At 39.4% G+C, this 15176-nt stretch overlaps 1 protein-coding gene across 5 annotated transcripts in view; it reads left to right on the top strand.

Moving 5' to 3' along the window:
• The window catches only part of HECW2 (HECT, C2 and WW domain containing E3 ubiquitin protein ligase 2), a 324224-nt gene that overhangs the window by 145375 nt on the left and 163673 nt on the right, over positions 1-15176 (top strand). For all 5 annotated transcript variants that reach the window (XM_089684697.1, XM_089684700.1, XM_089684701.1 and 2 more), the window contains one exon: positions 3135-3242. In XM_089684697.1, the coding sequence (XP_089540823.1) occupies positions 3135-3242 (108 nt within the window). The remainder of the gene's footprint in view (positions 1-3134; positions 3243-15176) is intronic.

The raw sequence follows: 15176 nt of genomic DNA, 5'->3' as shown, positions 1-15176 counted from the left end.
TTTGCAAGAATTAATTAGGGATGAGTGCCTGAAGACTGTAACTTCTAATGTGTTTCAGAGATAGACTTTTACTTCAGATTAACCGGATTGATTAAAAAGCTGGTGCAGTGTAGAAACTGCAAACAATTATTATGTGCAATTTAGAGGATTCTGATTCATTATATTAAATTCCATAAACCCTTACCAGGATGTTTTTTAGATTAAACACATGGGTATGGTAGAATCACAGCAATCCACACGTAAACATCCCAGGTATTTCAGATTAAGGATGTATTTCTTGATTGAGCTCCTGGAATTATTATTTTAAACTTACATTTGTCCAGATTTGTTACATCTAATTCTTCATATATCACATCCAGAGGGCTGCTGGGGATGCAGAAGGTCAAAGTAGTAGCCTGTGCTACATACAGTGCCCTGAAAAAGTATTTATACCCTTTGAAATTTTCCACATTTTGTCATGTTACAACCAAAAATGTGAATGTATTTTATTGGGATTTTATGTGATAGACCAACACAAAGTGGCTCATTATTGTAAAGTGGAAGGAAAATGATAAATAGTTTTCAAATTATTTTACAAATAAATATCTGAAAAGTGTGGCGTGCATTTGTATTCAGCCCCCTTTACTCTGATACCCCTAACTAAAGTCTAGTGGAACCAATTGCCTTCAGAAGTCACCTAATTAGTAAATAGAGTCCACCTGTGTGTAATTTAATCTCAGTGTAAATACAGCTGTTCTGTGAAGCTCTGAGGTGTGTTAGAAAACAGTCGTGAACAAACAGCATCATGAAGGCCGAGGAACACACCAGACAGGTCAGGGATAAAGTTCTGGAGAAGTTTATAGCAGAGTTAAGTTATAAAAAAAATACCCCAAACTTTGAACATCTCATGGAGAACTATTCACTCCATCATCCAAAAATGGAAAGCGTATAGCAAAACTGCAAACCTACCAAGACATTGCCATCCACTTACACTTTCAGGTCAGGGAAGGAGGGCATTAACCAGAGAAGCAGCCAAGAGGCCCATGGAAACTCTGGAGGAGCTGCAGAGATCCACAGCTCAGGTGGGAGAATCTGTCCACAGGACAACAATTAGTCTTGGACTCCACAAATCTGACCTTTATGGAAGAGTTGCAGGAAGAAAGCTATTGTGGAAAGAAAGTCATTAGAAGTCCCATTAGCAGTTTCCGTGAAGCCATGTGGGAGACACCGCAAATGTGGAAGAAGGTGCTCTGGTCAGATGAGACCAAAATTTTACTTTTTGACCTAAAAGAAAAATGCTATGTGTGGCACAAAATAACACTGCATATCACCCGCAACACACCATTCCCACCGTGAAACGTGGTGGCAGCATCATGGTGTGGGGATGCTTTTCTTCAGCAGGGACAGGGAAGCTGGTCAGAGTTGATGGGAAGATGGATGGCGTCAAATACATGGCAATCTTAGAAGAAAACTTGTCTGCAAAAGACTTGAGACTGGGGCGGAGATTCACCTTCCAGCAGGACAACGACCCTAAGCATACAGCCAGAGCTACAATGGAATGGTTTCGAATGATCAAAGCATATTCATGAGTTAGAATGGCCCAGTCAAAGTCCAGAGCTAAATCCAATTGAGAATCTGTGGTAAGACTTGAAAATTGCTGTTCACAGACACTCTTCATCCAATCTGACAGAGGTTGAGCTAATTTGCAAAGAAGAATGGGCAAAAATGTCACTCTCTACAAAGCTGGTGGAGACATCCCCAAAAAGACTTGCAGCTGTAATTGCAGCCAAAGGTGGTTCTACAAAGTATTGACTCGAGGGGACTGAATACTAATGTACGCCACACTTAATAATTCTTTTTTTTACATGTTGAAAACCATTTATAATTTTCCTTCCACTTCACAATTATGTGCCACTGTGTGTCGGTCTATCACATAAAATCCCAATAAAATACATTTATGTTTTTGGTTGTAACATGACAAAATGTAGAAAATTTCAAGTGGTATGAATACTTTTTCAAGGCATTGTACAATCAGTACCACCACCATACAGAAAATGTCTTGTCTTTTTTAATGAATACAAGGGATTATCTGATTGGACAAGGCAAAGAGTTGGGAAGGATGATATCATGATGTCTGCCTCATTCAATCAGAGAACACATTGTATGCAGTGAAAAAAATACAAGATATTCTCTGAATCGCGGAGGTGCTGAGCAAGTAATTGTGTTCAGTATATGGATGGCATGTCACTCGTGCAGCATACAGAAGAGACTAGAGCTGACTGTATGTATCATAGGTTACTACAGTGAATTTCTGCAGCCCCATCAGCCCTCCAGATGTGAGCTATGAAGATTTCAATGTAACCAAGCTGGACCAATGTAAGTTTACAAAAACATAATTCCTGGAGTTTAGCTTTAAACGTGAAATCATAGTTAAACGGTGTCTGTGTCAAGTTTATATGTAAAAGACTAAATGGGCACGTATCATTTATACAATGAGAACCCAACTTTATGATTTAGAGTAAGGGTCGCCAAACTTTCTAAACAAAGGGCCAATTTACTGTCCTTCAAACTTTAGGGGGCCGGCCTGTGACCAGTGGGAGAAGAAAATGTCTTGGTGGCAGTGGGAGCAAACAATGCCCCATCATTGGTATTAGAGAGAGTAATAGTGTCCCAACATTGGTGTCAGTGGGAGGAATAATGCCTCATCATAGGTGTAAGTGATAGGAATAGGAACCCATCATTGGTGTTAGTGGGAGGAGTAGGGACCCATCATTGGTGTTAGAGGAATAGTGCCCCATTATGGGTGTCAGTGGGAGAAATAGTGCTTCATTGTCGGTGTCAGTGGAGGAATAGTGCTTCATTGTCGGTGTCAGTGGCCAGAGCTATACCCCTCTGTTGCTTACAGTGGGAGGAAAAATGCCCCATGGGCTGGTTAACCGCAAGAAAAGACCTGCATCCGAATCCCGGGTTGCAGTTTGGAGACCACTGATTTAGAGGATGCTTATATACAAAGAAAAACTTTATTTTCAATGTAATACATATATTGTAAAATGCTTTATTGTTACACTTTTTTTCCTTTGCTGCTATACTAATAAAGTATATATTGGTTATGAGGTAAACTTTATATATTGGCTAATAGTATCTTTCACTTTTAGATGAAAGTTCTCCTGCAAATTTTTGGGATTCTAAAAACAGAGGTGTAACAGGAACGCAGAAGGGACAAATTGTCTGGAGAATTGAAACAGGTCCATATTTTATGGAACGTGAGTAAATCTTTTTGAAACACATTAACGTATGACAATACAGAACTTTATGCATATGATCCATAAACAATGTTTTGTTGCTGTGTACAATCTGCACGATCACACTTAAAGTGGGACTATGGGCAAAATAAAAAATGACCTATATGATGCATTCTGTCAGTAGTATTGCCAGTAGTATTATTCGTTAGTAACTTCTGTAAAGGCCACCCAAATCTACTAGTCTATTTAACACTAACCTCTCCACAGTTTGACATTGATGCTGTCCATGGGTGGCTATGTTGCTCTTCCATAGATACAGATAGTCATAAAACAGAATGAGTCTTACTTGCAGGGCCACCAGTAAAAAAAACAAATACATTGCATCAAAGACCTGGAAAGTGGCAGTATATTAAATGTAGGTTTAGCTAGTCTGTCAAATAGCATATAATAGCAAGCTCTACTGAAAAGCAAGATACAATTACATCGTGATTTGTTTCAGCAAAAAAAAAAAATTAATAAAATAACTTACATACAGTATGTATGTGTGTGTGTGTGTATATGTATATGTGTGTGTGTATATATATGTATATAAATACACACATACACAGTGATCTGCATAAATGAGTACACCCCTTTTGAAAAGTAGGATTTTAATCAATATCTCAATGAACACAAGAACTATTTCCAAAGTTTTGACAAAACTGAGTTTTATAGAATGTTTGTTTAGCTAATTACATGAAAGTAAGTTAATAATATAATTTAGATTACACAATCTTCAGTTTTACTCAAATTAGTTGATGCAAAAATGAATACACCCCACAACAAAAACTACTACATCTAGTATTTTGTATGTCCTCCATGATTTGTAAGGACAGCACCAAGTCTTCTAGGCATGGAATGAACATGTTGGTGACATATTGCAGTATTTATCTTTTTCCATTGTTCAAGAACGACCTCTTTTAGAGCCTGGATGCTGGATGGAGAGTGTTGCCCAATTTGTCTCTTCAGAATTCCCGTGTTCGATTGAGTTCAGGTCAGGAGACATATTTTGGCCATTTAATCACTTTCATCCTGATCTTCTTCAGAAATGCAACAGTGGCCTTAGATGTGTGTTTTGGATCATTGTCATGTTGGAAAAGTACACGACAACCAAGGGCATGGAGTGATGGTAGCATCTTCTTTTTAAATATAGAGCATTACATCTGTGAATTCATGATACCATCAATGAAATGCAGCTCCCTGACACCAGCAGTACTCATGCAGCCCCACAGAAGGACACTGCCACCACCATGTTTCACTGTAGGCACCATGCATTTTTCTTTGTACTCCTCGCCTTTGTAACGCCATACAGTTTTGAAGCCATCAGTTCCAAAAACATTTATCTTGGTCTCATCACTCCAGAGTACAGAGTCCCAGTAGTCTTCTTCTTTTTCAGCATGGGCCCTGCCAAATTCAAGATGTGCTTTTTTGTGCATGGGCTTTAGGAGAGGCTTTCTTCATGGATGCCACCCATGCATGCCATTCCTCTGCAGTGTGTCACGGGAAACAATCACCCCAGTTTGGCTTTCTACTTCTTTAGCTAACTGCAGTGAACTTGCATGGTGATGTAATTCAACCCTTCTCATTAGCAGATGTTCTTGTCGAGGTGTTAAATTCCAGGGACGACCTGTACATCTCTGTGAGGTGGTTGCAGTTCCATCTTTGTTAAATTTTTGCATCACTTTTACTACAGTATTCTGACTGATACGTAAAACTTTGCTGAGCTTCGTGTAGCCTTCACATTTCTTGTGTAAAGAAATTATTTTCTTTCTCATGCCTTTTGACATTTCTCTTTCATGTGGTGGCTTTGCTGACAACATGAAATGGCAAAGGGTTTTCTTTTAAGTAACGCCCTTTTATAATAATCTGTCTGCTGGATACCTGTTTAATGAATAAGTAGACTCACCTGTAGTTGAATTCTTGTTAATTAGGAATTTGTTGTTTCAAATTTAGCTTTGCTCCTAAGACTTTCATTGGGAGGTATTAATTTTTGCAACATGGTCTTGAAAGTATTTGTTAGGATAAGTACTTTTATGTATGTGCAAATGAACAAATCTTGTTTGCAATAAATGGCCTGCATTTGTGGGAGTATTTTGTAGTATAGTGTCCTATAGAAAATGTTGATTCTGAAAGGAAAGTACATGTTTTCTGCCAAATCTGTTGGGGTGCACTCAGTTATGCTGAGCACTGTGTATGTGTATATATACAGTTAGGTCCATATATATTTGGACACAAGCACAGTTTTAGTTTTTTTCAGGCATTTACCAAAACTTATTCAAGCTATAGTTATATAATGGATATGGGCTGAGAGTGCACACTCTCGGGTTTAATTTGAGGGCATGTACATCCAAATAGGAGGAAGGGATTAGGAATTACAGCTCTTAAGAGTAGCCATCCCTTCTTTTTCAAGGAACCAAAAGTAAATAGACAATTGAATCAAAAGCTGTTTCATGGCCAGGTGTCAGCTACTCCTTAGTTATTTCTTCATCAATTAAGCAGGTTAAAGGTCCAGAGTTGATTCTAAGTGTGGTATTTGTATTTTGAATATATTGCTGTGAACCTACAGTGCATCCAGAAAGTATTCACAGTGCTTAACTTTTGCCACATTTTGTTATGTTACAGCCTTATTCCAAAATGGATTAAATTCATTTTTTTCCTCAACATTCTATAAACAAAACCCCATAATTACAACATGAAAGAAGTTCATTTTGAAATTGTTGCAATTTATTAAAAATAAAAAAACTACAAAAACCACATGTACATAAGTATTCACTTGCTGAATACTTTGTTGAAGCACCTTTAGCACCAATTACAGCCTCAAGTTGTTTTGAGTGTGATGCTACAAGCTTGGCAAACCTATTTTTGGGAAATGTCTCCCATCTTCTTTGCAATACCTCTCAAGCTCCATCAGGTTGGATGGGGAGGGTCGGTGCACAGCCATTTTCAGATCTCTGCAGAGATGTTCAATCGGGATCAAGTCTGGGCTCTGGCTGGGCCACTCCAGGACATTCACAGAGTTGGCCCGTAGCCACTCCTTTGTTATGTGGGCTGTGTGCTTAGGGTCGTTGTCCTGTTGAAAGATGAACCGTCGCTCCAGTCTAAGGTCCAGAGCTCTCTGGAACACGTTTTCGTCAAGGATGTCTCTGTACATTGCTGCATTCATCTTTCCTTCGATCCTGACTAGTCTCCCAGTTACTGCCGCTGAAAAACATCCCCATAGCATGATGCTGCCGCCACCATGCTTCACTGTAGGGATGGTATTGGCCAGGTGGTGAGCGGAGCCTGGTTTCCTCCAGAAATGACGCTTGGCATTCAGGCCAAAAAGTTTTTGTTTCATCAATCTGTGGCAGCACCCAAATATTTCAGAGTTCCCCTTTAAGCTTTAACATTTCTAAAAGCTTCTGTTTGCAGAACCAGGTCATCAGCTCACTTCCTCCCCCTCATTTCCTGTGGAACAATGTGTTCCAGTCTAGCAGCTGACACCCTAACTTTCAGTTGGTGATATTTTATCTAAACGTGAAGCCGCAAAGGCTATATGCTGAACTGCTCAGAATGTATTTTAAAGGTACAAAACGTAAAGAGGAAATATATGCATTGTGACATAATTGTTGATATATACACCATGTAAGATGCTTTTCAAGGCACTTAGCTTGCAGACACGAGTCTGGCTAGATCAACCAGCTGGTAAATAAAAAGCTTGTTTTCCTCAAGTTTGTGTCCAGAGTTTTCCTGGAATTCCCAAAGTTGCCATTACAAGACCAGAGAGTTTTGTTTCTCATGGTCTGAGAGTACCTCAGGTGCCTTTTGGCAAACACCAGGTGGGCTGCCATTTACCTTTTACTGAGGAGTGGCTTCCGACTGGCCACTCTACCATACAGGCCTGATTGGTGGAGTGCTGCAGAGATGGTTGTTCTTCTGGAAGGTTCTCCTCTCTCCATAGAGAGAGGCTGGAGCTCTTTGAGAGTGACCATTGGGTGCTTGAATATCTCCCTGGCTAAGGCCCTTTTTCCTCGATCGCTCATTTTGGCTGGGCGGTCCACTCTAGGAAGATTCCTGGTGGTTCCAAACTTCTTCTATTTACGGATGATGGAGGCCACTGTGCTTATTGGGACCTTCAATGCTGCAGAAATTTTTCTGTACCCTTCCCCAGATCTGTGCCTTGATACAATCCTGTCTCGGAGGCCTACGGACAATTCCTTGGACTTCATGGGTTGGTTTGTGCTTTGCCATGCACTTTTAACTGTGGGATCTTATATAGACAGGTTTATGCCTTTGCTAATAAAGTCCAGTCAACTGAATTTCCCACAGGTGGACTCCAATCAAGTTGTGGAAACATCTCAAGGATTATCAGTGGGAATAGAATGCACCAGAGCTGATTTTTGAGTGTCATGAAAAAGGCTGTGAATACGTATGTACATGTGTGTTTTTTTTATAAATTTTAAAGATTTCACAACAAACTTCTTTCACATTGTCATTATGGGGTATTGTTTGTAGAATGTTGACAAAAAAATGAATTTAATCCATTTTGGTTTAAGGCTGTAACATAACAAAATGTGGCAAAAGTTAAGCGCTGTTAATACTTTCTGAATGCACTGTAGGTTCACAACAATAGATTCCAAAATCAAATACCACACTTAGAATCAACTTCAGACCTTTAACCTGCTTGATGAAGAAATAACTGAGAAGTAGCCCACACCTGGCCATGAAACAGCTTTTGATTCAATTGTCCAATTACTTTTGGTTCCTTATAAAAGGGGGGATAGCTACTCTTAAGAGCTGTAATTCCTAAACCCTTCCTCCAATTTGGATGTTCATACCCTCAAATTAAACCAGAGAGTGTGCACTTTCAGCCCATATCCATTATATAACTATAGATTGAATATGTTTTGGTAAATACCTGAAAAAATCTAAATTGTGCCTGTGTACAAATACTGTATATATGGACTTAACTGTGTGTATGTATGTATATATATATATATATATATATTTATATTTATAATTGAGATCAGTGAAAGATTCTTTCTGATTAGATGCTATGAGTTTACTGCCATTTGCATACCACCAGGGTCCTTTGCTCAGCTTTATTGAGTAAACCAATAATGCTGCAGAGTTTTGAAACATTTATGCAAAATCTTTTTACATGAGCTGCAAGCTCTTTTTCTACTATGATATGCTTGTTGATTTTATTTAGGTGTAACATAACATGATCTTACCAAGTGGTGTTTACAAAACTGTGCCTGGAGTTTGCTGCCGGTCCAAGAACATCTATTTATTATCAAATATCCTGAATTTTAATTTCAGAGGGGGATTGGAAATCTGTGTTGTCATGTAAACCCCTGACCCTGCTGCAAGTGTTGGCAATTTCCACACTACAACTGTGGTTAAACTATGAATCCCATTAGACATTGCAAGACCAGCCACAGGCATGACTGTCAGAAGAAGAGGCTTGATGGGATTTGTAGTGTTACCACAGCTGGAGAGCCGACGTTGCCTACTCCTGTTTTACACATTCATGCCTCATAAACGCTTGTCATATCACTTTTTTTTAAAATGCATTTTTATTGAAGGCTTACATCTCTCAACCAACAGTGCAAAACAAAATGCGTTGCTCTGACATAAACTAAGGTTAGCATCCCTAATAACAGTCCACATTCAAGTTTATGCAGCACAGCAAAAACTGTGTGCGTGTCTATATGTGTGTGTGTGGCAGAACAGCTGCCTGCTTAGTTAACTGAAATATAGATAAATCAGTAAGAAGAACCTTTTGTTTAGCTTTTATACCGATACTTTAAATTATAATAAACAAACTTGATAGAGGACTGTGTAAATAGGACTGGGAGGGAAGGAAAGGACAGACAGACATGGAATCACCGACTATAAGGAGACTGTATAAGCAGGCAAAAATGTAGTTGCTCATCAGGTCCCCCAAATACAGTAGCCAACCTTCTAGCTCGCAAAGCACCAGGCCATTTTATTTTTAACCTGAGTGATCACTAAGGTCTAGCCAGAGTTTGCTTATCAGTCTTAAAAATGAAAGTTAATGATTTTGTTTGTTGTTTTTTTTTAAAGTCTGATGGTTTTTAATCAAGAAGAGTCTCATTTTTTGGAAATACTCAAATTCTTCTTTTACCCCAAACTGTATAGATCAGTTTATCAATAATAGTTCAAAATCTTTTGATCTCACGGCAGTTCTACCAGATATGTGTGAGTGTTCCGTTTTCCTTATGCCCTCTGAAGCATTGACTCAGTGTTCCAGGTCAGAATTTCACCAGTCTTTTTTTTTTTTTAAACATACACCAGTCAGCCATAACATTATGATCACCTACCTAATATAGAGTAAGTCCCCCTTTTGCCCCAAAACAGCCCTGACCTGTCAAGGCATGGACTCGGCTAGACCTCTGAAGGTATGCTGTGGTATCTGGCACCAGGCCATCCATAGCAGATTCTTTAAGCCTCTGTCGGCTTGCCTCCTTCTAATAGTGCATCCTGATGCCATCTCTTTCCCAGGTAAGTGGCGCGCATGCACCCAGCCAGCTACATGATGTGAAAAATTGCTTATGCTGAAGATGAAAAATTGGTAAGCAAGCTCAATGTCCATATGGTTTTACTGGTGCCACATCCCTTTATAAATAACACTGAAGAACAAGAAGACCCTGCCATTTCAATCTAATAGGACTTTAAAGGTACCACACCAAATTATATATAAAACATATTCTTGTTTATTGTACAAACTTTAAAAGATATTAAAACAAGACATTCCAACAGCATAAATGTCAAAAAGAGCTGCAGTTAGTATAATTAGCAATTTACAAATGAACAAACATGCTTTAAGTGATCCTACAGCCTGGGTTTTTTTTTTGTACCTTAATGCATTCTCTGCATTAAGGTGAAGAACCTTCTGAGTGCATCTTCCCTTCCCAGCCCACCTTACACTTACCTTTGCCCAATCTTGTGGCCAGTGAGGAGGGAGCAGAGGTAGGGCTGAGCTGCGCTTTGTGTGTCTATGGGCACACAAATCCGGCTTTGGAGTGAGTCTGCACAAGTGCCCCCATAGCAAGTACTTTGCTATGGTGGTAACTCAGAGAGGGGGAGTGGCCAGGAGCGATGGCAGGGAACCTGAGAAGAGGAGGATCGGGTCTGCTCTGTGCAAAACCATTGCACAGAGCAGATAAGTATACTTTATTTTAAAATCACTTTAAAACTAAACTACAGGGCAACCCAGTGATAAAATAAATGTAAGGCTATGGGACACAGAGGGCAAAAAAACTAACAGGAGTTATAACCCTCCCTTTCTCTATCCAAAATGAAAAAAAAGTTTTGGCTTTTATTATACCTAGAGCTCTAAAAGGTCCATGAGCTTCTTTGCTGTGTTTGTTGTGTGTAGGTCAGCCCATTGAAATAAAAGAATCTTCTGATGCATGACGTATGATGCCTGATGCCTAATCAGTTCTTTGCTATTCTAAAAGCATACCTGTAATGTAAGAGGAAATATACTTCCCTTTCTTACAAGCTTTATAGTGTGGCGTTACTCAATACTTTAAATAAAGTGCTAAAATAATGGGTTGGAACTATGGAGTACTATAAAACACCTCCCTCCATTATAAGTGCATCATTTACAAATTCTCCTCAAAACAAATGATATGCAACGAACTATAGAACACTTCTCACTACTGACATACAATGTATTCCTATGTAAAATCTATATAGTTATTTGTGACATCCACAATATACAAAACCTGGCAAAAGTGCTCTTATTGTGCAACTGGTATAAAATGTACTATAAAACACCTCCCTCCACAGAAACACAACATGTGTTCCTGTAAAAATCTATACAATTATAAATATTTGTGACATCCACAGTTTATGCAGTCCTAATGTATGAATCCTTGACAAAAGTGCTCTTATAGTGCAACCTACTACATAAAACACCTCCCTCCACTGAAACACAATGTGTTCCTGTGCAAAGTCTATATTCAATTAAAAACATTTATGACATCTACAGTTTTTGCAATTCCAGTGGTGACTCCTTAAAAAAGGGCTCTTATTGTGCAGTCCACTTAAAGTGCTCTTTAACCACTTGCCCTCCGGAGGATTTACCCCCCTTCCTGACCAGGCCATTTTTTGCAATACGGCGCTGTATTGCTTTAACTGATAATTGTGCGGTCATGCAATGCTGAAACCAAATGAAATTTATGTCCTTTTTTCCCACAAATAGAGCTTTCTTTCGGTGGTATTTTATCGCCTCTGCTGTTTATTTTTGTGCTAAAAAAAAAAAGCAACCATTTTGAGAACAAAAACAATATTTATGACTTTTTGCTATTAACCATTTGCCACGCCATTTGGTGTCCTCCCGCACATGCGCAGTTCACTCGGTTGAAGAGCCGCGCAGCGGCGCGATCTGTTTGGCCGTGTACCTCGGACACGGCCAATGACAGATCTGAGTACCGGCCCCTGTTGCCGGTACCATGTGGCCTGCTGTGACCAATCACAGCAGATCACATGACAGTTGTATACAATGGATGGCTTCATTCATGCCATCCATTGTATACTAGTGCCTAGCTGTGAATGGTCACAGCAGGTCACATGCACATGTCATGTGATTAGCTGTGGCCAAATCACAGCTAAGCACAAAAAAAAAAAAAAAAAAACCTGAATAAATCGATGTCATTCAGGTAAATGCTTGCTTATAGCAAAGTAATTCTTTGCTATAAGCAAATTGTGTAAAAAAAAAAATACTGATCACTTCCCCAAAGTAGTACAATGTTACTATGGTAACATTATACTACTTTGGTCATAGTGAAATATGAAAAAAAAATCTTGAAAAAAATAAAAAAAAGTAATAAAAAATTAAAAATAATAAAAAACAAAAAAACAAAATATATATATATATATTTTTTCATACTGTCACCAGTCAGTGTCCCTGTTCACCGCCATGCCAGTTATATGATGATGCTGTACTGTCTGGTGACAGTATGTAAAAAAAAAAATAGTGAAAATAATTTTTACATTTTTTCATATTCCGAAAAATTATGACAAAAAAAATACAACTTCAAAAAACTCGCCATTCCTCTTATGAAGTACGTCGGACTGTCTACTCTGCAAAAAGGGGTCATTTGGGGGATATCTGTACTATTCTGACATTCTTGGACCTCAAGAAATTAGATTGGCTGTCAGTACTTCAGGATTGATCAATTTTCAGATCTATCCCATAGTTTGTGAACTCTATAATTTTCCTACAAACTAAATAATACATCCTAATTTGGGTTATTTTCACCAAAGACATGTAGCAGAATACATCTCGGCCTAAATTTATGAAGAACAATTATTTATTTGTAAACGTATAACAGAAACAAATAAAAACGTGTTTTTTAAAAAAAATTTTTGGTCTTTCTTTGTTAATTTAGCAAAAAATAAAAACCCCAGCGGTGATTAGATACCACCAAAAGAAAGCTCTAGTTGTGTGAAGAAAATTAAAAATTTTAGTTTGGGTGCAGTGTTGTATGACCGTGCAATTGTCATTCAAAGTGTGAGAGCGCTGAAACGTGAAAAATGGCCTGGGCAGGAAGGGGGTAAAATTGCCCGGTATTGAATTGGTTAAACATGTCTAGTAAAAAAAAATTTAAAAATCAAATTTCGGCATAAATTTAAATTTAGGCCAAAATGTATTCTGCTACATGTTTTTGCTAGAAAAAAATCCTAATACGTGTAAATTAATTGGTTTACATGAAAGTTATAGTGTCTACAAATGGCCCTATAGATACTGGATTTTTTTTTTTATACTAGTAATGGCGGTGATCAGCGACTTATAGCGGGCTTTCTGACACTGGGGGGGAACTAATTGTCACTGACATCGCCAGGGACACCAATATAGTGATCAGTGCTAATATAAAGCACTGACACTGTGCTAATGACACTGGGCAGAAAGTGTTTAACATCTGGGGTGATCAAAAGGTTAACTGTGTGCTGCGTGTGTGTTTTACTCGGTAAGCACCCTGCTTTGTATTGCTCTGCTATGCACGGACGGCGGGAAAGCAGTAAAAATAATTTGGTGCTGCGTTCCTCCATGTGACACTCGTGCTCCCCCCTGTATTAGTCCGCACTCACCAGAATTCCCTGACTCCCTATTTACAGGCAACTCATATGCGCTTGATATAGCTCCCACCATTTTCTTCAACTCCTCCACACTTCCTCTCAGTATATCTCTTGGGTCCTCATGTCTCCTTCCTTCCTCTACTCCACCAGTTTTAGTCCAAGAGTACAAAAAGTAGAACTCCAATAATGTATTACCGTTTCTTAAAACTTCACACAAATTGCAAAATTGCACTTACAGTGGGGCAAAAAAGTATTTAGTCCGCCACCAATGGTGCAAGTTCTCCCACTTACAAAGATGAGAGAGGCCTGTAATTGGCATCATAGGTAGACCTCAACTATGAGAGACAAAATGAGAAAACAAATCCAGACAATCACATTGGCTGATTTGGAAAGAATTTATTTGCAAATTATGGTGGGAAATAAGTATTTGGTCAATATAAAAAGTTCATGTCAATACATTGTTATATATCCTTTGTTGGCAATGACAGAGGTCAGACGTTTCCTGGAAGTCTTCACAAGGTTGGCACACACTGTTGCTGGTATGTTGGCCCATCCTCCATGCAGATCTCCTCTAGAGCAGTGATGTTTTGGGGCTGTCGCTGGGCAACACGGACTTTCAACTCCCTCCAAAGGTCTTCTATTGGGTTGAGATCTGGAGACTGGCTAGGCCACTCCAGGACCTTGGAATGCTTCTTACGAAGCCACTCCTTCGTTGCCCGGGCGGTATGTTTGGGATCATTGTCATGTTGGAAGACCCATCCACGTTTCATCTTCAATGCCCTTGCTGATGGAAGGAGGTTTGCACTCAAAATCTCACGATACATGGCCCCATTCATTCTGTCCTGTACATGGATCAGTCGTCCTGGTCCCTTTGTGGAGAAACCCCAAAGCATGAGGTTGCCACCCCCATGCTTCACAGTAGGTATGGTGTTCTTTGGATGCAACTCAGCATTCTCTCTCCTCCAAACACGACGAGTTGTGTTTCTACCAAACAGTTCTATTTTGGTTTCATCTGACCATATGACATTCTCCCAATCCTCTTCTGGATCATCCAAATGCTCTCTAGCAAACTTCAGATGGGTCCGGACATGTACTGGCTTAAGCAGGGGGACACGTTTGGCACTGCAGGATCTGAGTCCCTGGCGGAGTAGTGTGTTACTGATGGTAGCCTTTGTTAAGTTGGTCCCAGCTCTCTGCAGGTCATTCACTAGGTCCCCCCGTGTGGTCCTGGGATTTTTGCTCACCGTTCTTGTGATCATTTTGACCCCATGGGGTGAGATCTTGCATGGAGCCCCAGATCGAGGGAGATTATCAGTGGTCTTGTATGTCTTCCATTTTCTAATTATTGCTCCCACAGTTGATTTGTTCACACCAAGCTGCTTGCCTATTGCAGATTCAGTCTTTCCAGCCTGGTGCAGGTCTACAATTTTGTTTCTGGTGTCCTTCGACAGCTCTTTGGTCTTCACCACAGTGGAATTTGGAGTGTGCCTATTTGAGGTTGTGGACAGGTGTCTTTTATACTGATAACAAGTTCAAACAGGTGCCATTGATACAGGTAATGAGTGCAGGACAGAGGAGCCTCTTAAAGAAGAAGGTACAGGTCTGTGAGAGCCAGAAATCTTGCTTGTTTGTAGGTGACCAAATACTTATTTTCCACCATAATTTGCAAATAAATTCTTTCCAAATCAGCCAATGTGATTGTCTGGATTTGTTTTCTCATTTTGTCTCTCATAGTTGAGGTCTCCCTATGATGCCAATTACAGGCCTCTCTCATCTTTGTAAGTGGGAGAACTTGCACAATTGGTGGCTGACTAAATACTTTTT

This window comes from Staurois parvus, unplaced genomic scaffold (assembly GCF_062004578.1).
Source record: "Staurois parvus isolate SC_StPar_1 unplaced genomic scaffold, SC_StPar_1.0 ptg000353l, whole genome shotgun sequence".
In the NCBI taxonomy this organism is placed as follows: domain Eukaryota; kingdom Metazoa; phylum Chordata; class Amphibia; order Anura; family Ranidae; genus Staurois; species Staurois parvus.
This window is presented reverse-complemented; position numbering and strand designations above follow the sequence as displayed.